The sequence below is a fragment of the Podarcis muralis genome, chromosome 1, assembly GCF_964188315.1.
Source record: "Podarcis muralis chromosome 1, rPodMur119.hap1.1, whole genome shotgun sequence".
NCBI classification, from domain to species: Eukaryota; Metazoa; Chordata; class Lepidosauria; order Squamata; family Lacertidae; genus Podarcis; species Podarcis muralis.
The window spans coordinates 60223411-60251045 of record NC_135655.1 but is presented as its reverse complement, the minus strand read 5'-3'; the positions used below and the strand labels follow the sequence as shown (position 1 = coordinate 60251045).

Genomic DNA, 27635 nt, shown 5'->3' with positions numbered 1-27635 from the left:
TTCATCTCCTCTTCTTTCATGCTGACATGTCTTAGACTACGTAAGTGTTCATCATGCTAAATGCAGCTTTAACTTTTGACTTCTGCCACCACCCCACCATGCTGTCCACTATTGCCTCAGTCTCCTCTTCATGCATTAACACTTCCACGGTACTCAAGAAGGGAGCAGGGATATGCTGAGAACAATGCCACTATCTGTGGCAATGGATCATTTGTGCACACAGTTGTATGCACAAAGGCTCCATTTCTAGACAGCTGCACAGGTACCAATGAGCTATTTGCACACACACCAAGGCAGGGTTCCTTGGTGCATCTTGCAAAGGAGCATTTTTACCTGAAGAGGGCTCAAGTGTTACAGATCAAAACTAGCAACTTAAATCGCACGTCAAGATAGAAGCCAGTGAAGTCCTGGAAAAAATATGCTGTTCACGTGAAAGTTGTGCTAATAGTTTGAGCTGCAATCTAGATTAAACTGTGCTCACATAAGTACAGCAGGTTTGCTGGGTAACTTCATTTATTTAAGAACAAAGCTATAGATGATACGAACTCACTTTGTACTAAATCTCTGTTTTCTTCAAAATATTTCACTGTATCTTTATTTTGTTGCCTTTTGGAGTGCGAACTGCAGTTCGCATAGAAACAGTTGTTACAGCTTTGTGCACAGTGAATAGCTTGTGTGAAGACTCCCAGAACTATTATCACCCTTGGATGACACATTCTTTAACATCATTGAAATGGGCTTTGGACCTGGGGCACAATCTTCCCTTGAAAGAAGAAAAATATATCACTGAATATTTATTTGGAATCCAAACTGTGTTAAATATTTTCCTTTGTACAACTTGTCCTTGGATCATAGCCTATATAAAGAAGGACAGTTATGAATAAAAAAGCACCCCTTATATATAATGCTGAATACCTACAGAGGGAACTATGAGGAAGGAAAAATGTTTTTTGTTTTGTTTTAGTGGCACAAACTGTCCCTTTTCTTTCATCAGTTCTCCATAACATGCTCTGAAGACAGATTGAGATATCTCAGTGGCTGACCTCAGGGAGGCTGGAAAACAGACAATAATCTTGTTTTCAGCTGGAGATCAAAACAGCCTTTGAAGAGATGGACTCTGAGCTTTATTTTCTTACTGGAGAAATGCAGTTGTTACCCAGTATGTCAGAACAGCAAAATATCTATGCAAGATCAAAAGAATGGATACCTCACACACCAATGAGTATCAACTGTATACCGGAAGCCCACAACGTAGGCGGGGATTACATTCTGGGGATCACGCCTAAAGCCAAAATCATGTATAGTCAAAACAAATTGGTTCAATGGTCCTTTTTTCTGGATGCCCACCCCCTTCTTTTTATTTTATTTTTACTTTTTGCTGAACGCATAAAGCTGAATGTGCACAAGTCAAACGTGCGTAATTCACGGGTTTACTTTACACATATACTAGTTAGTAAGCCTTATTGAACACCGCAAGACTAACTTCTGAGCAAGTGTGCATAGCATTGTGTTGTTAGCATCATTTGGTCACACAGCATCAGGAGAAAGTTGCATAACATACTCCTCCTCAAGATGTAAACAAACACTCAATGGATTTTATGAAGCATCAAATTGTAAATAGAGTGGTACCTCGGGTTAAGAACTTAATTTGTTCTGGAGGTCTGTTCTTAACCTGAAACTGTTCTTAACCTGAAGCACCACTTTAGCTAATGGGGCCTCCTGCTGCTGCTGCTGCCGCGCCGCCGCCGTATGATTTCTGTTCTCATCCTGAGGCAAATTTCTAAACCCGAGGTACTATTTCTGGGTTAGAGGACCCTGTAACCTGAAGCATCTGTAACCTGAAGCGTAAGTAACCAGAGGTACCACTGTATATAGTAGTGTTATATCCAAGTAGAAACTCAAGAACTGAGTTGTGCACCGAACTGTCTGGGCATTGTAAACTATCCTAACCATGCAGTTTGTTCTCCTGTTTAGACTTCCAAACTTAAAAATCAGTGTCTTTTTTTCTTTTTCTTTTTTCTTTTTTTGGGTCACCCAATTTACAAAACTGCCACTAAGGACTCATAAAGAAGAAGAAGAAGAAGAGTTTGGATTTGATATCCCGCCTTTCACTCCCCTTCAGGAGTCTCAAAGCGGCTAACAATCTCCTTTCCCTTCCTCCCCCACAACAAACACTCTGTGAGGTGAGTGAGGCTGAGAGACTTAAGAGAAGTGTGACTGGCCCAAGGTCACCCAGCAGCTGCATGTGGAGGAGCGGAGACGTGAACCCGGTTACCCAGATTACGTGACTACCGCTCTTAACCACTACACCACACTGGCTCTCGTATAATAATAAAGTGCTTATTATTGGTCATAAAGAAGTCTAAAACAATCCAAAGAAAATTATAAAGGGACTCTGAAACAAATTATAAAACACACAAGCAAAGAAGAAGAAGCAACATTCACACATGTTTAGGATTTCTACTTAAGACCCTAAGAAAGAGATAAACCAAAAGGAAAGCTTAAGACTAATATGGCGCCAGTTGTCAGCATGTATTGTATTATTTGTGGCATAGCACTGTTCACCCCTCAATCCTGTTCACAAAAAACGTCAACAAAATAGTCACATGGAACTCAGTTTCAAAATTACAAATAAATCATTCATTCATTCACTGTATTTCTCTAGTAGTAGAGATTTCATTGGCACAAGATATGCACTTTTCTAATTATCAGCTTCTAAGTCAGGTTACTTTTAAGTTTATTGCCTCTACCACATAGGTACTGCTTAACCATTAGCTTTTGATAAGATAGAAAGATACATTAGATCAGTTTTATTCAACATTCTCAGATCCATAAGACATTCTCAACAGTACCTGCAACATGGGACCCCCTTTTAGTTTCAATTTATTTATATTTTATTTTTCCATTTACATTCCTAGTCTACCCCATCCCCATGTCCGTTACAGTACAATAAGAAGATACAAAGCACACTTGTAAGCATTTGTAATCGGATACTTCCAGAATACAAGTGAGGTAACCTTGATACTTAATTAAAGTCAGAAAGCGATGTATCAGTCATTTAAGACATTGCCACTTATCATTCTGATATAGTTGTAAGAATATGTCTGAGCACAAGTGCATGATTGACTAGAGCCAGCTAGGCAATAAATAATACTAGAGATTCTGACACTGATAAGGCTACCACACAGTCATGATTTTAGCTTAAAACACAAGGCTGTAGAACAAAGGAGACAAAAATTAAAAAGGTAAAATTGCCTGTAATGTATTATCTCCTCTGGACCATATTAAGCTGTCTATGACAAAAGGTGATAGCAGAAGAAACATAATTATATTAATCACTGGGTTGCTACATACTGAGCTTTTGACACTGGAAGAAAGGAAAATGACATTTGTGTGAACAGTTTTTGTCAATATAGAATCACTGAACTGTACAGTTGGAAGAGACCACGAGGGTCATCTAGTCCAATCCCCTGCAATGTAAGAATCTCTTGCAGCCAAATGTGGGGCTCAAACCCACAATCCTGAAACAATTTAACATCACATTTTACTTTCAAATACTACTTAGAAACAATGCTAACTTGTGTTGTACCAAATTGTGAACAATTTCCCCAAATTCTTAATCCCCACAACATTTTGGTTACATTTTTAGGCTTCATTTTCCTTTATAAGGTGACTGAAAATAAAATATAATAAAATAATAATAATAATAATAATAATAATAATAATAATAATAATAATAATAATATTTATACCCCGCCCCATCTGGCTGGGTTTTCCCAGCCACTCTGGGCAGCTTCCAACAAAATATTAAAATACAATCTGCCAAACATTAAAAGCTTCCCTAAACAAGATTATTGTTCTTGGCTTTTAAAGAAACAAAGCATTTTCATACCACTACCCCTCCCCCCCCCCCACACACATGCACACACACTGGTTGGAATGCTTCCTGGGATACGTGTGGAAGAACTTCATCAGCAGCAGCTTCCACAGGCATTCCAAGAAGTGTACCAGCCAGACTTCCCATGGAGCTGCAGACAGTGGTGCAAGGATTTCTGTTTCCTTGTTTTCTAAGCTAAAAGGTCCCTGCAAGTCAGATTTATTACTTTGAAGGAGGAAGAGAAAAAGAGACAGGACAATCTTACGCAAGTTATGTTCAATGACTCTTAGTCTCAAGTAAGTGTGCACAGGATTGAATTATTACTCTTGCAACCATATTCTGTACCAACTGGGTTGGGTTTCAGAGTTACAAAGTTACAAAATTATTTACTATTCATTTCTGTCAACCAGAAACAGTGGTGTCTTCAGGAGGGGTACTTGTGACATAATGAACAGAAAGGCCCTCAAAATGCAGCAGAACTGACTCACCCCATTTTGAGGTGAAGTATACACATGACCACCTCAAAGAGAGAACTGGATATAATATCATTACAGTTGGTATCTTAAATAGCCTAACTGTACCACTGGGTTGGCTTTCTTAAAAATGCACTTTACTTTGGAAATGTCAATAGTTTCAGAATATGGCTGTCAGAGTTCAGCCTTATACCAGGAGACAAGATCATAGTATGGCACTCAGATACTAGCTTCCCTGGTACAAATTTGCTGTCAGGTTTAATTCAAGCTGCTTGTTTTGACCTTTGAATGGACTGGGTCCAGAGTAGCTTAAGAATCGTCTTGTCCCTCACTTCTGAGAGAATTGTTTTATTTCATGAGGCAAACAAATCCTGGAGGGGATGGAAGGAAATTGGGAACTTCTGTCATATGTGATGGGAGTGCTCCCATGTGTAGGTTTACTTGCAGATGAAAGGATATACCACAAACACTGTCTCAAACTGTAAATCCTAATTCATTACTTTCCCAATGAACAAAATAATTTGCTTCATAAGAACTTAACTGTATTTCTCCTGCTGACAACTTGCATATAGAAACGAAGCATGGCTGACACCACAAAATGTGGCAACTGGAGCTATCTAGTCAGTTAACAAAGCAAAGTTTTGGGAGGGATGTCATGACTACTGAACCGGACCCGGCGATCATCACCTGAGGCCCTTCTTCATGTGCCTCCTCCATGGGAGGTCCAGAGGGTGGCAACATGAGAACAGGCCTTTTCTGCAGTGGCTCCCCATTTGTGGAATGTTGTCCCCAGGAAGGCTCACCTGACGCCTTCATTACATACCTTTAGGTGCCAGACTAAATGTTTCTCTTCAACCAGGTGTTTGGCTGATTAACATTCTATGGCTTTGTTTGTGGGAAGTGGGGGTTATTGGTTTGTTTTTGCTTTTGTTTTATTATGTATCTTGTGTTCTTATTTTGTTTCTTTCTGTGAACCGCCCTGCGATCTTCAGGTGAATGGTGGTATACTACTACTACTACTACTACTACCACCACCACCACTACCACCACTACTACTATTAACATAGTGACACCTAGCTTCACTTCATACTCAATGTGAACATGGAGTCATGGAAAGAAGATCCATCCAAGTCCTACAGAATTTGAAAGCAGAGGTCAGCATTGTGCATGTGGGTGGGTGGTGGTGTCATGTTTGTAATATCTGATAGACATTTTAAGGATTATGTGTGCTATACAGCGTATTGGCCTGAATATAAACTGCACTTTTTTTCCAAATTCCAACCATGAAAAGTGTGGCTTAAATTTGCGACCTTACAAAGATTGGCTTTTACGATATCACTGCTGAAACAGACATATGGTAAAACGGAATGGGTGTGAGTGCCTGTGGAATTTTAAGGGAGCGGCTTCTATTTGGGTATTCTCTTTTTTTTTCTCCCCCCCCCCCTGAATTTTAAAGGTGTGACTTATTTGCGGGTGTGGCTTATATTCGGACCAATAAGGTACAATGTTCATTTGTGTATTTTGCTTGTTTACTGGAAAGCAATAAAAATAGTGCAGGTGGTGTGTGTGGTTTTTTAAAAACTGCTTATAGATGGTAACCAAATGTGGTTTTGCAAGACAGGGCACCTGATTTTTGCCAACCTCCCTATGCAATGCAGCCCCCCGATGCCCCTTAAAGCATCTCTTGAGGTTTGGAGAACCTTCTGGAACAGTATGGAACAGTATGGAATGTGGCACAGATGTCTGCCTCAAGCTAGCAAAAGCACTTCTCTTGCATAAAGTCACCTTTAGATACAATCCATTTGCTGTAATCCTGGATGAGAGACCACAAACAATAGTGGGGTAGAACTTTTGGTATATATCAGTAAACATTATTACGGTTCTACAATGTTACATGCACTACTAAAATTTCTATCATAATCATATTAAATAGTAAAAAATTATTTCCACTGAAATCAATGGTATGTTGTTCCAAGTAAATGTACCCTATTTAGGATTGGTGTGACAACGCTTCAGAATTCATTGCAACTACCTTCCCATTATAGCACTGTAAGTGGATTCAGAATAAGAACCAATCATTCACCAGTGACTGAAATGCAGCCACCTCTGGGGTGAAATTGTTTCTATCATTCTGTGCCAGCAGCAGTGTACAACACTTTAAGAGGAAAAGTGAATACTGAAATTGTGAGAGAAGGCACACAAAGTAATTACCAAAGCTGGAATTGGATCTAAGTTCTATTGGATCTTTAATGACCACAAGTGTTCAGGGCCTCCATTTTATGTCTCATTCAAAAGATGGATGAGTATCATTCCCAAAGTGCACAAAGGCTAGGTTGGCAGTGTACAAAGAAGAGCTCTTCAATACGATCAAATAAGAAAGGGAATTTCATGAACTCTTTCACATGAAAGCCCCTACAAGATATATTTAATACATATTTCATGCTGAAAGAAAAAAATAATTCACTATTGAAGACTATTTAAGATGTTGCACTTCTTAAATAGTAAAGAACTCATGATATTTGACTGCACAGGTTACTAAATTAGATAGTCCATTTCCAAAGAAGAAATGATTGCTGTGCTCTCTGTTCAGGCGAAGATCAAGGTCTGGAGAGATTTTGTATCAATATATAAAAAAATCTCAAAAATCTCTTTGATGCTCACTTCCTTGTGGTAAGGAAGTTTGTTACATTTAAGTGATATCAAAATATGAAGTGGCTAGAAGAAGAATCAGTCTAGATAAATTCAACTTCTTTTACTCTTACTGCATTAGAAAATAGCAAATTAATATTTGATGTTTCCTAGTTTATGAGACAAATGGTTTATTGAATACAATTGTCTCATGATTTCAACAGACTTTGATAGTGCCTAATTTGTACTTGTCAAGATAAGGATATATATATTTATGGAGCTTAGATATATGAGTATGTCCAGATTTTATATGAAAGATTTGTTATTCCTTTTTGTGCATCTCACAACCTTATGAAGCTGAAGAACTTTAATGCCTAATTATCCTATATGGACATAGAAAACTTCAAAATTAGTTAACTGTCACAGAACTAACTCTACATATCTCACTGTTACAGACATCATTATCATTATGATAGACAGAAGTATACTATTAAGCAAAATGTTGACTGTCTGTGAGCTTACAGATACTAACATGCTTTCAAATGCTGTGTTTCACAAAACACCAAGGCAGAAGTAGTTTTTAAAAAGTCAATGCCAGAACTACTAGCATTTTAGAGCTAAACCAAACCAACAAACAAAAAGAAAGAAAAGGCTGTTTTTTTCACCACAGTTTTAAATCCCTCAAACAGTGTCCTCCCCTTTTAAGCATAAAATGTTTGTTTCCCAGTGCTGCTTGATTTGCTGAAATGAAACTGTCACAGCAAAACTGGGGCACAACTAGAAGTGGCAGTCCAGTTGCTCCCATCCAGAAACAGTGAGAGAAAATGACTGGCTTTGCCTTCACTGATGTCATCATGCAGCTAAAGATAATTAGATATAAATTGTCATTACATGAAGACTTTTGTGGTCCCTGATTGGCTCCGGGGTAACGTGATAATGAAAAGAGAAAAAATTTGGTTGCAAATAGGGGGGGGGGGACAAAAAAATTAATGGTAGGACGTGTCCCCCATGCCCTGGCCCAGAACCTCTTCAACCCCTCAAAAACATGTTTTTCGGTCCTAAAATTGTTCATAGCGGAACACTACAGAGCATCATAAGGAACTAGATGTCTCAGTTAAAAAGCAGCTAGGTAAAATTTGCAATCAGGGCCAGCCCAAGTCATTTTGGCACCTGGGGTGAACCACAAACGGGATCCCTCCCTGGCTTGAGAAGAAAGAGTGCGTGGAGATCTGCCCCAGGAACAAGGAAGATATACATCGAGAACAAGATGGGAGGAGACCAACAGTTACTCTTACTCATTAAGAGGCCACTGTGGAGGCATGGTGGGGATAGCTTCCAAAGAGGGGTCAGAGCCAGCCTCCACGGAGCACGCCACAGCCATCACTTCTACCATGGCAGTGGCAGTGAGCAAGGCAATCATTGAAGACTGGATCTGCTGTCCCTGTGGATCCTGCTGCCTGAAGCAGTCACCTTACCTTGTTTCATGGGTGGGCCAGCCCTCAGCAATCTTGCCTCAGCTGCTGTATACAAAGGCAAGTCCACAGCTGCACTGTAATGTTTAATTAAATTGGATCTAAATTGCAAATGCCACCATTAGTAGTAAAGTCTTCTTAGCAATATGCTACATTATGCATTTGCACAATTGACTTAAAGCTCCAATATCATCTTCACTTTGTTTTCTGCACATGCCATCAACATAAATCCTGAGCATTCGACAATCACTAAATCTGCATTGAGCCAAATATCACCACTTCTGTGGGGGGTGGCTAATGAATTACTGATCATTCTTACTAGAAAATAAAACTACTTGCATTTTGGTAATGATTTTTAACTGTCACAAGCTTATCTTACACATTTCTAGATGCTAAAACAGATTTAGACTATTACAAGCTGAGCCAATAGAAAATGTTCTGTTCTTGCAGATAATGTATAAAAAATTGTCCTGTGCCACCGCAAAGGACATATCTGAACGCAGCATAATGAACAAGAGGTCAGTGAAAACAAATTGTTTCACTATAGGTATTTGTCCATTCACTATGCATTTCTGTAGGATAATAGATGCCTGGGTGCATTCCAGCCATGGATGAGAATACAGTTAACATCATTTTATTCTCTTTGGATAATTCTGCAGCATGAAGAGTATGCCACTATGGGTTAAAGTGTAAAGTTTCATCTATTTTTAGTTCATATTAAGCCGACAGATTTCACCTGAGATGCACTGTAAAAAGAGTTCACAGTGGATATAAAATGTGCCCAATTTAAGCCATCTTCTTTAATCACATAAGCCAATATAGCCATCTGAACAACAGAAAGAAAGGAACATAAAAGAAAAGAAAAGAAAGAAAAAGGACTGTAAGCCAAAGCTCCAGTTTGCCCCTTGGAATTGCTCACCAGAAGTGTTGTAATGAAAAAATTAGTATGCATTTGAGCCTGTTTATCAGTCAGGCCCACCTGGTTTCTTTTCTGTGGTCTTTTTGGTAAAGTGACCTTTTTATTATTTCTTCAGGCTTTTTAAATATATTTAATTTGAGATATCTAATTTGTTTTATTTTTTTCTGCAGTTAGAAAACAAAGGGTTTAGCTTGTATTTTCATGGTTTTAGTTTTGCATTTTAATTATATTATATGTTAATATTGCATCTTACTCCCTGTTCTTTAAGCTGTCCAGAGAACATGTATTGATAGGTGGCTATATAAATATGGTAAAGAAATATAAGTTGGGCACATGCTAAAGGTATGCATTCCCACAATTAAATCTACAAGTAAACTATGTTGATCAACTAGCAGTCTTTCAAATGATATAGCACATTTCCTAGCATATATTAAATGCAAACCGGTCCTATTATAGCATAATCCAGTAGCATCAGACAAAGGATGTGGAATAAATAACTAAAACAGTCCCAATTTTCTCTCTTTCAATAATTTAATTGCATAGTTCATATAAGGAGATTATCACTTTTCTGTAGCCCATGTACTCCTTAAAGATAACCATCTATTTCAGGGGGTGGGGATCTGTTTCCCACCCAGAGATATTGCAATTGTTGCTATTATTTCCACAGAGTTTTCTTCATTTCTACCCTATCTTTGAAGATATCCATGTAGTATGTGCAAAGTATCTCTAAGCAACTTCTGTGCAGGTATGTACATAGTATGTAGATAGGTCATCTGGGATTGAGGGGAGGCAGTTGGCCTCTGAAGCCTCCCCTCTTGTAGATTTCCTTTTCTGCTGGGGGTGGGGTGGGGAAAGGGAGGCAGCGGGAGAGAGAGAAGCAGAGCCCCATTCTGTCAGCTGTCTGCTGGGAAGCACCACCCTGAAAGACTTCAGTAGCCCCTTCTTGGAGACCCACCACTGGCAACACATCATCTCCAGGGAGGGACTCCTCTTAGAATAAGAGTCTATTACTTTCTTTTGAATGGCCTCATGATAAGGTTCAAGTGAGAGGGCGTGTTTGGCTTGGCTTGTGGTTTTGTTTTCTTTTGAATATGTTCATTATTTTGCGCTTTTAATTAAAACCATTGTTTTATGTTTTAACTACAGGCATTTGGATTATGCATTCTGTGTTTTTATATCGTAATTTTCTCCTGTGAACCGTCCTGAGACCTGCAGGTATAGGGCGGTATATATATTTAATAAATAATTTAGTAGTAGTAGTTGTTGTTGTTATACTAATTCTAATGAGAACAATTCCATGTCATATATATTTTCAGCATTTTGCTTGACTTATGAGGGAGGAGGCCTTCTTGTTTTTTAAAATGTTAATTTTTCTGTGTGACCTATGGGCGTTTACTGTGGGTGTTCATCTGTTTTGGAAAGCTGCCTGTGGGAGTAGGTTTATTAAGGTATTAAGCGTTTTAATAAATAAATCTATCAACCAGCCACTGCTATGAGGCACTGGACTGGTGCTCAGCTGCATGCTTATTATTTAGTTTAAGGACCTTGTGATTACTGATAGCTTATACTGCATCTATTTAATGGGTCGTTATTACTTATGAAATATTTTGTTCATAGTATTGAAATGCTTTGGTAGGTTGTATTTTGTAGTAGTCTGTTATTCCTGGTATAATTTAATGGCTTATTGCTATTCTGCTATTGCGAACTGCAATACATTTATAATAATAATAATAATAATTTATTATTTATACCCCGCCCATCTGGCTGGGTTTCCCCAGCCACTCTGGGCGGCTTCCAACTGAATATTAAAAACAGTACAGCATCAAACATTAAAAACTTCCCTAAAGAGGGCTGCCTTCAGATGACTTTTAAAAGTAAAATAGTTGTTTATTGCTTTGACATCTGCTGGGAGGGCGTTCCACAGGAATAATAATAATTTATTATTTAAATTATGGAAAAACAACAGACAAATAAACCTGATGAGATGATGACTATGTGTTCCTCCCCTCCTTTCCAGCATCTGGACAAGCCCTTCTACTGTAGAGAATCTCAAAAGCAGTTTCACTATTGTTGCTTGCAGCCTTTGAAAACACTTCTCTACATTGTGCACAATTATCCAAGCTTACTCTCTGACAAGCACGCACAAGAGTTTGCACATCCAAGTCCCTGCATTTTTCCTCTCTCATCAGCACATGAAAACATTTGTGCATTTATCAGCTGATCATTCCTCACCACACCACCCCCGCCGATTGAATTTCTGTCAGCCAGAATTGGAAATAAGAAGCTTCTGGCCATCTATAATATTTGCCCACATTCATGCAACTACAATATATACATATATATATATATTTGAAATCCAACCCGGCAGAATATTTTGCTATTAGACATGGGGAAGTTTTCAAAGTATACTACATAAACCATGTCCTGCTAGAAGCACTCAGTTATAGAATAACCAATAAAAATAAATATCAACAAATAAATCTGTATATTGATTGGAAAAGAAAAGCAGCATTTTATAAGCCAGGATAAGTCACTGATAAGAATTTGGAATGTTACCTTTTTCACAATGATTTCCCGTGAATCCAGAAGGGCAGGCACACTTATTAGGGGCTACACATGTCCCACCATATCTGCACCCTTCTTCACAGAATGCTGGAAAAAAACAACAACCACTGATGACATATACAGACTTTTTCTCTTTTTATGCACTTGTGAAACAATAAACGAAGAAAAACAGAATTCCTTATGGCAAAATAGCCCAAGTCCAATCTGCTGCAAGCCAGCCAGCAAAACGTTACTGCTACAAGGGAGAAAACTGAAAGCCTCAAGGCAAATTGACAACAAAATTTTAATGATTATCTGGCATGGACATTTAAAGAATAATACATACCATTTTGGAGCAGCACTAAACCCAAAGCGATATCTGCATTTGGGTGCTCTTAGTAACCTTTAGAGGATGTGGTGAAGAGCAAAGGAATTCCATGTTTCATTTTGATGATTTAAGAGTCAGCTACAAGTGTGATATTTAATCTTCTATGTAGTAATTCACTAGCAGAAATGTTCAATGGAATAATGTGTTCATGGACCACAATCCAGAGAGCTGTGAGATTAACGCCATACAGGTTTTTTGACATCTACTTTGAAAATGTGGGAGACTTTCAGAAATTGGTTGCAGTATTGCATAGGATGGGACTGTTTGGGGAGGGGGAAAGAAAAGAGCCCCCCACTGGAAACCTCACAGAGTATTTTTCAATGAACACTACAAAACTGTGGTTCATGCTGTGGAACACTGCGTGTGAAAATTATATTTTTGACCTTCTAAAGAAAATTATGCTTGGGCTTTTTTATTTTAAAAAAAACTCTATAATATATTTGTGGAACACTAAACCAATTAACAAATTATAGTTAACACATGACAGAGTACTGAGGCAGGAAGGAGAAGTGAACAGGATATAGAGAAAATGTAAAAGAAATTAGCTTTTGAATACATTCCTTACATTGTTTGTGCAACTCGTGCAAATAAATTTATGCCTGATTCAAATGTTATGCAGTTACTTCTCCATGGCTAAATTTCACATAGCTCTGGTAAAATTTGAGTAATGAAACCACATGGGATGGGTGGATCACAAAATGTCCAGATAAGGAATCCCACAATTCCATTATTCAAAGGTTATTTGATCAACATGGATTTAGCCATGAGAATGTGGCAACTACATTGACAAGAAACATTGGGCCATAGTCATGTATCCTATTATACTACAAAGAAGAGAACAGTTAAGTCTATGGATTTGTATGCAAAGCTGCCCCCTTTCCCCATGGTTGCCACTGGAGACCTTGTAAATGATTTTGGTTGAGGCATCCAGAGTATTGCACCCTCATAAGGAATTTAAATCAAAGTCCTATGCACAGTGGTTCTCAATGCAAACAGTTGGCTACAGAAGATAAACCACAGTTAATTTTTAAAAGTAGCTTCTGCCTCAGAATTAACAGCAGAGCCACCAAGCCATATTGTAAGACACAGTCACAGATGGAGTGTTGCTAAAGAAAAGCTTCTACTGGTCTGACAAGGGATATAGAGACATGAAACAGAATAGGTGCTTCAGATTTACTGTGTGATATAGCACTACCAAGAGGGCACAACCAAAAGGACACAATATTGGCCATTAGGATTTTAATTATTATGTGTAACTGCTCATTGGTGAATAGAGCAAATGAGAGTACCAGCTCCTCTTTCATTAGATTGCTTAACTGGTCCATGCTGTTCCAATGCTACACATTATGGGCCTCTTTGTGGACCACTATACAGAATAAAGAATACAAATGACAGTTAACTGAATAAGAAACCTATAGCCAGGCACTACGTTACAGCCGTATCTGTTCCAACTCTACAGACAGAGACTCTCACCTAAGAGATCTACAGCAAACCTTTTTAGAACTAAAATACCCAGCAGATGAAGTTAGACAACAGATCAACAGAGCCAGACTGATACCCAGAGAGAACTTGCTGCAAGACAGACCCAAAAAAGAAAATAACAGAACACCTCTAGTCATCACATACAGCTCCCAAGTTAAAACAGTACAACGCATCATCAGAGATCTACAACCTCTCCTGGACAATGACAGTTCTCTTTCTCAAGCTCTGGGAGGAAGACCTTTCATTGCCTACAGACAGCCACCCAATCTTAAACAACTCCTAACCCACAATAATACTACAACCAGACTTAACACGGACACTGACACCAGAGCCTGCAATAAACCCAGATGCCAACTCTGCTGCCACATACACCCAGACAACACCATTACTGGCCCCAACAACATCACACATACCATCTCGGGACTATTTAATTGCTCATCGTCTAACATTGTGTATGCCATCAAATGCCAACAGTGTCCTTCAGCTCTCTATATTGGACAAACAGGCCAAACCTTACGCCAAAGAATGAACGGACATAAATCTGACATCAAGAATCACAAGACAGAGAAACCAGTAGGAGAACACTTCAATCTCCCAGGACATTCTATACAAGATCTCAAAGTAGCTGTTTTACTACAAAGGAATTTCAGAAATAGACTGGAAAGAGAAGCTGCTGAATTGGAACTCATTACCAAACTTAAAACCACGGAGAGACCTGGCCTGAACAAAGACATTGGATTCTTATCTCATTATACATAACAAAGCCATTTTTCACCTTCTCACCCCTTGCTTTTTCCTGTAAGACCTATTGCAGTCGTTAAGAGTCGTCAACAGGCTCATCACAGCTATCTGCCAATCACCCATTCCCACCACCCCTCTGAGTAATACCCCTCCCCACCTTCTCACTATATAGAAGGATCTGGCAACTTCTGTTTCAGTGTATCTGAAGAAGTGTGCATGCACACGAAAGCTCATACCAAGAACTAACTTAGTTGGTCTTTAAGGTGCTACTGGAAGGAATTTTTTTGTTAAGAAACCTTAATTTGAGATGAAATTCTATATTGTAAATATATCACAAACAACAAAACTATTAAATGATGGTGATCCTGCTTGCTGACCCACATAAAAAGACAATGCATGGATCAGTTGGCATGGCAACAGGTAGAGTTAAAGCTACAACAGTTAATGAAACAGCACAAGGCAGCCATATTCCACTTACGCAACATGATCATTTTGACAGCAACCAAAGCCAGAGTAGTCCTGACAGCCAGCTATATAACTTTTCATAACATTACACCCAAGCTCAGGGTGGTTTTGTAGATAAATTACAACTGGCTAAGCTAAAATAGAAGAATGCCATTTTCTAAAGATAGTCATCTTTTTGATGCTTCAGACATACTATAGGAAGTCAGGATAGCAAGGCCACGCACACCTGAGATGCCTTTAAGAAGACTGTATCTGGACTCTGAAAGTGCCCTCAGGCTTTTTAGGTTTTTCTAATGTGGAACTAGTACTTTAGTCTTCTCCTCTGTTTAGTTTTTCTAATGCTTTGGTGTGTACTAGTGTTTTTAATAAGGAGTGATAGCCAGATACTTCGTACTTGAAGCACTGAAACTTCTGGCTTTTGCATAGGTGGAATGGAGCCTACTGTGCTGATAAGAGTCAAATCGGCTGCTCCACTTCCCTCTGCCTCTGACCCCACCCACCACTGACATGCAGCCCCTAAGAGGGGGGAGGTCTCCCTACAGAGGAATATGGCCCTTGAGTTGAAAAAGGTCTCCCCAACAGTTTTATGGTATGCCCCTCCCTGGTTATCAGTTCAGATGAAGGTTGGTCTAGAAAGATCTTTAATAATAAGCAAGCACACAAATCACATTTGTCAAGTCTGCAGTGATTATGATGATGCATCCCTAGTTGTCGTTGGCTACAGACAACCTGTGAAATCACAAAAGTATGTGGCAGCTGAGTGGATATAAAGGTGGGCCTTTCTTCTTCCCCAATAGAACACAACAGGTGGCAACTGCTACGATATTCAGCATTGCCCATTCTCCTTCCACTTGGAGGAGGCGGATTGAGAGATGGATGAAGGCGATCAGATCTTTTCTTTTTTCTTTTTTTGAACACGCAAGAATGCATTCTGACACCTTGAAGAGTAACAAACTGTATAATGGCACGAGAGTTGTTGCTGCTGCTGCATGTAGATAGTGAAGCCAGAAGGAAATTACGGTAAATGCATAGAGTACTGACTGGCAATTGCATCATTAACACCAACTGTTCACAAGAGCAGTTCACAGCAAGCTTAGTTTGCTTAGAACTTTTGCCAGAGGTGCTAAGGCAACTTGTCTTAGGTCAGAATAATGAAGAGTAGAAGAGAAAGTTTCCGTATACTGAAACCTAAATTATATTACAGAATAACTCCCACCCTCCCCACACCGACAGCTAATTCCGATCAAATTATTCCTTTCTAGGGAAAATGAAATTGCTTAGTACTTGACAAAATTCAAGTTGAAACAACGAAATCTTTATTAGCCTCAGAGATATCACTAAGTAGAAATGATATTGAATTAACATTAAAATGCAATACTGTATGGAGGGAATTAGTATTCCCAGCACAAGAGCTGTTGAGAGCAACTGCTATGTACAAAGAAGGAAAGAGAAATGAATTGTCGGTCTTTTCATCAAATCATGATGAACTTATCTCTGGCATATCTTTCAAGATAACAGTACATCTCAAGTGTCAGGTGTCGTTTAATGTGTGTGGTAAGCGCCTGGCACACATATAGTGTTATATCTAATGCTGTATTTCCTGACAGAAGGCTTTTTGATATAGCAAGTAGATGGTTATACGAATTGAAGAGGAGGGGGTTGTTTTATCGGATCCTGCTTTCCCTCCATATCTGTGCCCCTCAAAATCTGCTCCAGGGAGTGGGGAAATAGTTGTGCAGGAGAAAGGGCAAACTTGCAAAAAATAGCTTCCCTCCCCCTTCCATTCACGAAGGAATGGAATCATTCCATTGGATCCAAGAGCCACCCACAAACAAAATAACAGTATTGGATACAACACATCATGAAATAGAGCAGATGTGAATCTGGGGTTAGGGAAATAAGAGTTCCCTGTGCGTAGAAATCTTTTTTGCTGTTCTTTTATCTAAGTGTGATGCAATTCCTTGTGATCCTGTAAAATAAGAAAGACACCTTTGAGGGTGTGACTGCTATAAGATACTGTAAATTCAATGCGATATGGGGTTGTTCTTTTATTGAATGGGTTACAGTGCTTTGGAATTATGCAGCATGATAACTTCATGAAGCCATGGCATTGTACTGACCATGCATTTTAACCTTTCGTAATAACTGAATGTGAAATATATGATCCTACAAAACAGTGGTTCTGGCTAAAAAAAAAATACCTTTATATAATCTTTGTAATGTTTTCATTCGGGTTAGCTATTTTGTCCACACAGAAACCACCTTCTGCCAGCACTGAAAGAAATCAACTCACTCACTACACAGTTAATTGAGAAAAAACATGTTTGTATCAAGTGAAGCTCTAAGTCTCTAATGCAATAGCCTATCTTTGTGCTTACACTTCTTAATAAGTCTCATAGCTGTTTGCGTCAAAAGACTTCTGCTGTGTTTCAAACCCTTCAATGACACAGTTTTCTTAGGGAACAACATAATACTTCAGAACAACACAGAGGATTTTCAGTCCCTCATAGCAGGTTCCTGGTAATCTGAGAAGGCTAAACTAAACTTGATAAATCCCTATAGAGTCTTGTACTGCTAATATGCCTCCATTAATACATTTTATCCTTGTGCATGTTTACAGGTATAAATGCTTTGTTAGAATAGTGCTTACTGAATCTGCGATAAATCACTTTATTGAGTAAATTAAATGTGAACATTAGTAAAATACAATCCCCAGGAAATCTGAATATGCCAATGCTGTAGCACCATAATCTTCAAAATGATTTCCACATAATTTTATCCACGAAGAACAGAATCACCACCACTATTTTCAATGTGGATTAACCAATGATAAACAAAATGCAATTCTACAGCCATATTTCTTCCTTCCCTGTTCTTTCAAGCATCTTTCCAGAGTTGAGTGTGAAATGTTGTTTCTTCCTCTGCCTCCTGGCTCTTTGGTACAGACTGTAAAGGTATCATGACTGAAATTGCTCAGGATATTGCTCCTGTCTGGATGACTAGACAATGGAATATAAGTGGGATGAGGTGGTCATTTAGATAACATTTGAAGCCCTCGACAACTTTTGACTAAGTTAATGCCAGCATTGGCTCCCTGGTATATTCCTGAGCTCAGGGTGAGAAAACAAGCTGAAAGATGGCTTGGGCGCTAATGGAGGAAATGTCTGGTCAAATGCAACCAAACTCTGGTGAATGCTCATCACTGAGCCTACCTAGTGGCAGTGAAGGCAGTGAAGAAGGCATACGTGCTGCCCCCATTGCAGCCTATGTTATCCAGCAGAGCTTTTCTGGGTAGTGCCAGGCCTCTTACAGTCGGGCCCAAAGGAGGTGGTGGAATTGTGTTCTCCTCCCCTTCAGAACCTTTTCAAAATCCTATATGATACAGTAGGCCATAAAGATCAATAAAATACATTTCATCGAATTAAGAGTCTCACACATGAGATTCCAGACTGTATACATCTATCTGTATACATCTATCTGTATACATACATCTACCGTATTTTTCTCTCTATTACACGCAGATTTTTTCTCCTAAAAAGGAAGGGGAAATGTCTGTGCGTGTTATGGAGCGAATGTGGGGGGGGGGGGCGTCCCTGGAGCCGATTAGGGGAGCGCAGGAACAAAAATCAGCAAAAATCAATCCTGCGTTGTGTTGGAGAGGGAAACCCGAAAAGAGGAAGTGGTTGCTTTCCTGCATTCTGCCTCAGGGTCTTACTGCCCACCCTCCTCTGTTTCGTTGCTGTGTTTGCTCAAACGGAACAAAGAGCAGGCAAATCCCCTCTCCTCCAGGCAAGCAGAGGGGAAAGCAGAGGTCTTTCCTTCTAATTCCTCTCCGTGCTCCTCGCAGGCAGCCAGAAAACATGCAGGAGGAGAGAGAAAGCTGGCTTCGGTTTGTGGAAACTTTTGCCTTTCTTTCCTCCCTCCCGTAAAATCCCTCTCCTGCTTTCTTAGCCAGCTGCTTCTCTGCACACCGCTCTCTTGTCCCTTCTGTGTTTTTCCTTCACTCCCCACTTAAAATGTAGTTACAAAACATGGATCCACATGGATCCTCAGGATCTTTGCATTGGGCCACCCCAAATTCACCATCAGATCACATAGCAGCCTGCCCCCCTAAAATCACACACCCACTGTTGCCTGGGGCTGCAATGGTGCAAAAACGTGGTTAAAAAGCATGGATCCACATGGATCCTCAGGATCTTTGCATTGGGCCACCCCAAATTCACCATCAGATCACATAGCAGCCTGCCCCCCAAAAATCACACACCCACTGTTGCCTGGGGCTGCAATGGTGCAAAAATGTGGTTAAAAAGCATGGATCCACATGGATCCTCAGGATCTTTGCATTGGGCCACCCCAAATTCACCATCAGATCACATAGCAGCCTGCCCCCCAAAAATCACACACCCACTGTTGCCTGGGGCTGCAATGGTGCAAAAACGTGGTTAAAAAGCATGGATCCACATGGATCCTCAGGATCTTTGCATTGGGCCACCCCAAATTCACCATCAGATCACATAGCAGCCTGCCCCCCAAAAATCACACACCCACTGTTGCCTGGGGCTGCAATGGTGCAAAAATGTGGTTAAAAAGCATGGATCCACATGGATCCTCAGGATCTTTGCATTGAGCTACCCCAAATTCACCATCAGATCACATGTCTGTGGCCACAACATGAAGCACAAAAATGATACATCCACTGTTTCATTCAGAATTTTTTTCCTTGTTTTCCTCCTCTAAAAACGATGTGCGTGTTATGGTCAGGTGCATGTTATAGAGCGAAAAATACGGTAATTGTTATCTATACAATTAGATAAATTACTGTACCTAATAACAACCTATATTGCCACATTTTACTTATGGTTAGTGTAACACCATGCCCCTATCTCTTTAAAACTATTTGCCCATCCTTACTTGTGCAGTGAAGTTAAACCATAAACAGAAGTCTCTTCATTTTCATCTTTCAGCTCTTTTGGAGCCAACAAACATATTCTGTCAGAGGCTTCTGACAGGAATTATTTCAAGTAGACTGACTTTTCTCTCCTCCCCCTTCTCCAGATGTCACAATGAAGAAAGCACAAGTAGCAGTCAGCGAACTATGCTTCATTTAAAAAAGGCTTTTAGATATATATACACACTTCACAAAGCCACTGACCTGTTCAGTTTGGCAGAACATTGAGCTGCAAGCAGGCCATAATTATATTTGGTTGTGCTAAAGGCTTTTCTACCTGTACTTATGTTTATAGATTTATTTTATATATAGGAAAGGTGGAGACATTGAATCACACACCATTAGCAGAAATGTGCCTTGTTTTTCCCCAAAATGTAGCAATATATGTCCTGAGGACTCTCTTTAGAGATCTAGCTGAACTGCACAGAAGCTGCAGGTAAGGGCTGTGTCTGTAATTCCACTGCTTTACGTTTCCACAGTGCACCATGTTCTTCCCCTAACAGGTAAACATTATCAAATAAAACAAAGGAACATGAATTTCTCCATTGAGTGCAATTCTGTAAGAAAATAATCTGTGCTTTGTTTTAGTCACTGTAATAAATATTGCATACTTTGCATGCTATTTGAGTGTAGCAGACACTTGATTACTGAGTGTTGCAACTCTGAATATTCAAAAATATATTTTATTGCTTAATTTAATTTATTCATTTTTAATATCCATGCATGGCTGCTCTGCTGAAAGTACTCAAGATCTTAAAAACTGAGATTCACAAACTGTGAAATGCCTTCTCCTCTTGAAGGGTATGAAATTCTCAGCATAGAATCCTAAGGCAGGTGATGTCCTTTCCACCAGGTAAGACCGAGGAAGAATGAATGCCCCTAGGAAAGAGAACATCACTGGAAAACATAGCATCTGTAAAGGTGGCTACATCCTTGTTGCCCTATTGTAATTTGTGATGGAGGGAATTCAGAAGCGGGTGCAATTTTATTGCTAGGTTTAATAGTATACGGTGTTAGAAAAAGAATCTGAGATATGTCTTGTGTGGGTTTGCCCATCCTGCAGGATATATGTGGATCCTGTGTTTAGCTGCAAACTACTACTCTAGTTTCCAATCTCTAGTGTCCCAAGTTCTCAGTCTCCCCTTCTCTGTCATCCTCCATTATAATGCACTTTCTTCTTATTGCCCCCAATCCCGCCATCCCCCCACTGATACATTCTAATAATTGAAACTTGCTCCTTATAAATATTTATTATTTACATTTCTAAGTGTCACCTATTAACCTAGCCCTCTAGATGGCTAACAAAAATATTATTAAATAAAACAACTCCAATCAAGTTGTACAATAAAATATCAAGTGCAAAGCTGATTATGTTTTAATATGTGTGCAACTCTTATCTGAGAAGTTCTAAATTCTTCCTTGATATAATGGGAAAGGTAACTGCTAAATTAATACTGTTGCTGATCAGATTCCATTTGTATCTACGTATAATCCTTGACAAGCAAAAAGAAGGCAAGGCTATGCATTCAACCCTGAAATGTCACTTCAACAGACCACTAATGTAGCTGTCCACTGGAGGTGGAGTTGGTTCCTCCATATAACATTGAAATATGAGGGGTCTCCATCTTGAACTGCCACTATTGCAAAGGTCCCTTTGCAGCATTTCAGAAGAAAAGATGCAACTGAGCAAAAAGAAATTGACAGATTGGGGCCCTTTTGAATTCTTGTATCCCAGGCAACCAGAAGAGGAAGAACTGTGTCTGTAGAAATAGTATTGCTTTCACTGTGGGTATATGATTTCCTGAAGCTAACTCGCATCTCTCACCTCCGGCTCCATGAAGGTTTGGAGCTAACTCACTCAAATTACTGCCAGAAACAACATGGAAATGGCACAACTATACACTATAATGACCAGAAATTATTTAGTTTGGGTTTTCCCAAGGACTGAGTTTAATTTGATACTTAATTAAATTAACTCAAGTTCATTATTTGACAAGCACACCTTAAAACCATTCAGATTTAATAGGAGATTGATGGTAAGAACATAAAGAAGCACAGGTGGATCAGGCCAGTGACCCATCTAGTTCAACATCCTGTTCTCATGTTGGCCAATCAGTTGCCCATGAGAAGCCCACCAAGTGAGTTGGTTTCTGAGCCTAAAATCTGAGCTGAAATTACTCATATCACTACAAGTTACAGTAGAAGATTTATATATCTTCTGCAAACTCTGCGCACATTCACATAAGCACAGAATTGAGTATTAAAGTTAGCAATACCCACCAATCCAAGGCCAGGATCTTAGTCTGTTGCAATTATGTGTTTGTTTCTCACTGTAGAGCTGTGTCTAATGCACAGCAAGGAGTACATCTACAGAATGCTATCAAACCACATGTGTGGCAAATGATGTTTTCACAAACACAAGAAACATGAGAACGTCTTACCAGTGATTATAAGAATCACACATAGTTTGGTTATCTACAGCAATAAAAAACTAATTATTTTGCTTGGATTCCAGCAAGGGAGTTAATTTCCAGAGTCAGAATTTATCTCTTTGATTAATACTGTTGTGGTGGTGGTGGTGGTGGTTGTTCCAGCAGCAATCCCCTCAAATTCCAGGGAGCAGGCGAATATCTAAGCATATTTTATTGCATAAATTTTCTAAGTACATAAGGAGATAAAATATGTAAATATTTGTGATTTCACAAGGGTTTTGTTCATGAGCAAAATATACAGATAAAAATATGTCTTAATGTCTGTTGCTTTATGTTTATCATGAGAATCACATTACATCAGTTTACTAAAATGTATATAAGTATAATTAAAATTAATTGAAACAATAAAGCACAGAAATACCACAATCACTTACTGTGATAAATTTCTTTTTTTGAAAACACCCCCTTTTCCCTACATCTTACAAAAAACTGTATCCTAAAACTGTATCATGTATTGTGATGCTCTTCAATTTTAGCAGGATTTATTTTACTTCAGGTGACAGAAATACACACTCCGCACTTTACATCCATTGCAACAGATGGCTGTGTGTGTGTGTGTGTGTGTGTGTGTGTGCGCGCGCGCGTACACACACACACACACACACACACACACACACACAGAGCAATCCATGTATACCACTAATTGTTGAAATGTACAAAAGCAAAAGCAAACAAAATTTTAACCCTATCAAGGTTATAACGCAGATATCTTATATCAACATTATGAACTCTAAAATAAAAGGTAAAGGGACCCCTGACCATTAGGTCCAGTTGCGGATGACTCTGGGGTTGCAGCGCTCATCTTGCTTTACTGGCCGAGGAAGCCGGCATACAGCTTCCGGGTCATGTGGCTAGCATGACTAAGCCACTTCTGGCGAACCAGAGCAGCGCACGGAAACGCCATTTACCTTCCCGCTGGAGCGGTACCTATTCATCTACTTACACTTTGAAACTTTCAACTTTCAAACTGCTAGGTTGGAAGGAGCAGGGACCGAGCAACGGGAGCTCACCCCATCGCGGGGATTCAAACTGCTGACCTTCTGATCGGCAAGCCCTAGGATCTCTATAACTGTATATTGTGGTTCGAGGACCCGACCCCCGCAATGTGAAATGAATACACAAGGACACATGATATAAGGTTAATGGGCAAGGAAAGGCCACAACTTTATTGATTACAGCAGTGAAAAGGTATTGGCTTAGGCATTGGATCTCTAAAACAAGTGGGTTTATTCACCAGTAGGTGGAGCCTGTTGATGCTAATCCAACTATAGGCTCACCCCTGATGTCACCGAGGGTCATGCCATTGCCTCCCGCCAAGCAGGCATCGGACAGAATACACGACCGCCAGATTCCTTTAACGGAATACCCAAAAATTGAAGGCATAGGCAATGGCCACACCTAGCCCTTCGACACACCACAACACATTATTCCAATGCCTAACCTACCCACCAATACCACAAAAGTTGTGACGATTGCTACGAGGTAGGCGAAAAAACCAAAAGGCCTAATGCCAAATGGAAAAACTCCTACCAGGCCCCCTGAACAACCAGGGCGACCAACCTAAGGTCCATAGCAAGGCCAATGACCTAAGCCCTAACTCAAAGGGAGTGGAGGGTGGGTGACCCGCGACGAGACGATGGCGAAGAAGGAGGCCGGGGAGAGGCTGGCGCTGCAGCAAAAGGCTGCTGAGCACGCCCCCTCGGAGGCACCTGGTTGAGTGCCTGCCGAGGGGCGTGGGCGCCAGCCAGGAGAGGTGGAGGCAGGGGGCTAACGCCCCCTGCTAGGGGCGGTGCTCGGGCTCCCGCCCACAACCACTCCCCTCTCTTCCAGGGAGGAGAGTCTATACCTCATCTTGTATGATAGACATAAAAAACTTTAAAAGGCATGTTATCAGGATAATTGTCTACACAGTTTAAATAAATAAATGAGTCCTCCCTCAACATATTTAATTTCTTTAGAATCAACCAAAACTGTATTTCATGTTAAGTTTATATATAAACCATCACATTAAAACATATGTATGGCCCATTCATTAAAGATTAATAGAAGCATTAAAATTATGTTAACATGATGAGAACTTGCAATGATATATATAATGGAATTATATTATAGTCCTAAAATCACTTCTATTAAGTGCTACATAGTCTTAAAATTTTGATTATTTTTTTTTGCTGCTAAGTAACAGCAATGTCCACTGAGAGACAACACTCTCTCTGAGATATTTACTGTGTTATTGCTTTAATGAAAACTTCATGACACCCTCAAATAATAATGTTTTATTAAACGCTGAATGAACGCTGAATAGCCTCAGTGCTTTAAAAGTATGCCCAGGATTTCAATAAAATAAAATTTTATGTAAAAAATTTAATTGCCTCTATATATAGAGAACCCTGCCATCTCCACACCACAAACAAGTAGGAAGGAATTTTACAAGACTGGCGTAAAGAAAGGATATTCCAATGGATTGTACAATCCAATGTACAATGGATAGAGTCTTCCTGTGGCTTTGAGATATGCAAGTATGTCTTGCATTCAAATTCAGCAGGAGATTTGTCATTAAATTTAGACCGATTAGGGAGGGTGATCTTTTCCTACACAGCATTTATTATTTGCTCTAGTCTGCTAGGACAGTGCAGCCTACCAAGTCAAGAAATATAATAGCTCTAAGGCTCCATCTGCACTATATGTTTAAAGCAGTAAAATACCTCTTTAAACAAAGAATCTTGTTCACTCTCTATACAATGGGGGCCCTGGCTCCCTCCAAAAAAATAAATAAATTGGGGGGGGGGGCAAAGTGCTTTGGTCCCTAGTAGTCTGCGCCTATGGTTCTATGGGTTGTATTCAATGTAGCATGAGCAGAAAGCTCACTCAGCTGATCTTTACCTTCCCTCCCTTCCCCTGCAGCCCCTTGGGGTACCTATGCAATATTGAGGGCTATGTATTATGGGGGTCCAGTGGGAAGGGTGAGTCACCCAAAATCAGTTTCAGAGCACAAGATTCCGCCACTCAATTTCCCCCTCCCAAAGCAGTCCTCCAAGACATTCAGAATCTGATTTTGACAATGAAACTTAGAGAAGTTCAGAACTAAGAATTAGTTTCCACAGAAGTATCTGGATTAAATGGAATATAGCATTTTATCCATATAGCCACTTCTAAACTTCTCTCACACTGTAAAGAAAATGAAAATTGGTACTTACTGTAAATTTCTATTTACGGATTGAGCTGGAGGACATTCTGTCAACAGCAGCCAGGAACTTTAAAGTCTTTTGACTCCCACTCTCCAGAACAAACGAGCAGAGCATAAACTCCCCCCCCCCAACTCAGCTACACACACACACAAAAAAAGGAGGGGGGAACACTGGGGACGGATTCAGAATAAAGGGCAACACTGAATACAAACTAGACCAACACATCTGACACTAAACAGAATGTACAGTATGTGTGATGTAGACCACAGCCGTAACTCAAACCACCACTCCTCCAGAAAGAAGAAGAAAAAGAAGAGGAGGAGGAGGAGTTTGGATTTGATATCCCGCTTTATCGCTATCCTAAGGAGTCTCAAAGCGGCTAACATTCTCCTTTCCCTTCCTCCCCCACAACAAACACTCTGTGAGGTGAGTGGGGATGAGAGACTTCAGAGAAGTGTGACTAACCCAAGGTCACCCAGCAGCTGCATGCGGAGGAGCAGAGACGTGATTACGCGTCTACCGCTCTTAACCACTTCACCACACTGGCTGGTCCCAGAAATTTCCATTCTACCACTGTTGTGGAGACCTCAGACCAAGAACTGCACAGAAAGGCATCAAATGAAGCATCAGCCACAAGGGTGAAATAAATATTTTTGAGACCATCTTTAACAGCCTTTGGTAAAACATCTCTCGACTCCCTACAGCCATATATAAGCAGATTGTGAGAAAACAACTGAAGTTGTTGCTGCCCTTTTATTGAAGGCGCTTGTATACTTGCACTAGGAAGTTTAACTCTGATTCTACGAGGGCCACCAAAATGGCTTTTAGGATCAGGTCCTAAGTACATTTGTCTGTACATCATAATCGTATTCTGGAGATCAGCCTTCATCAAAATAAAAACAGCATAGAACCTTTGGGACTCTTGCATAAATTACATAATTTTATTATTATGTAAGCTTTCATGGACTCACTAGTCCATGAAAGCTTATGTCTGGATAAAATGTCTTATTCTTTAAGGTGACACAATCTTCTGTTACCTTTGCTGCAGCACACTGCAGCAAACTAACAGAGTTCCCATCATTCCAGAGCAGTTCTTCTGAGTGCAAAGAGAAAACCCCCAGAAAATGCAAGTATCATGCTCTTTATCAGCTGCCCTTCAGTTCAGTGTGGCTTAAGCAGGATGACCCCTCAATGGATTATGATTTTCAATCAAGATTAAATGCTTCTAAAACCATAAATGGGATTTTAGAGAAAGAGTATTTCTAAAAGTAATCCTTACAAACAGAATGAAGCCACAAACCTATGACTCTTAGAAACTATTTCTAAATTTGCTGATTTAGCTGTGGGATCTCCCTACATCAGTTCTGCTTTGCCATAGGAAGATGCTCAATAGATAGGTAGATAGATATTGCTTCAGTATGCTTAATGCGGACCATCAAATCCTTCTCAACAGGGAGTAAAGCAACAAGTACCCAGCGTCAGGTCAGCCTCAAGTGCCAACTCTAGCCACACACAAAATTCAATTGAGTCACCAGTGATTAATTTCAAAGAAAACCTACTACCAATTCTGGGAAGAGGGCAAGAATCAATAATATTCTGTTCAATTTCCGGCTGAAGTAGATTCATGTTTTCGGAGCCAAATCAAGCCCTGTAAGAAGTGTGATAAGTGGAAATGTTCAAGACAGAATCAGATTGTTCTCACTTCCCTTTAAAGTAACACATTATATAAGTCGGAAAGTTGATATGTGTGCACTGGTCCCAATTTAGGCCTAAGTATATAAACAGGATCAGTATAATAGTTTCCCTAAGAGAAATTCAGTATTTATAATATTTCAGTGGCTATGAAAGATTGCCTTGCATGCTCATTTACAGATTTCTAGACTTCCACTTTTATACACTTTCACATTAAGGTCTAAAGCTCATGGACTGTCGTGCTGTCACAACTCTGGCTTAGCTCAGACCAAGGAGGAGCAAATAAACTATGACATCTCCAGAAGCCCACATGTTAGAACAAAACC

General features: G+C 39.8%; 1 protein-coding gene across 5 annotated transcripts in view; it reads right to left on the bottom strand.

Moving 5' to 3' along the window:
- NELL1 (neural EGFL like 1) overlaps positions 1–27635 on the bottom strand; it is a 381897-nt gene that overhangs the window by 67395 nt on the left and 286867 nt on the right. For 4 of the 5 annotated variants that reach the window (XM_028729018.2, XM_077929586.1, XM_077929598.1 and 1 more), the window contains one exon: positions 11926–12021. The exons of the other annotated variant lie outside the window; for it this stretch is intronic. In XM_028729018.2, the coding sequence (XP_028584851.2) occupies positions 11926–12021 (96 nt within the window). The remainder of the gene's footprint in view (positions 1–11925; positions 12022–27635) is intronic. 5 annotated transcript variants of the gene reach the window in all.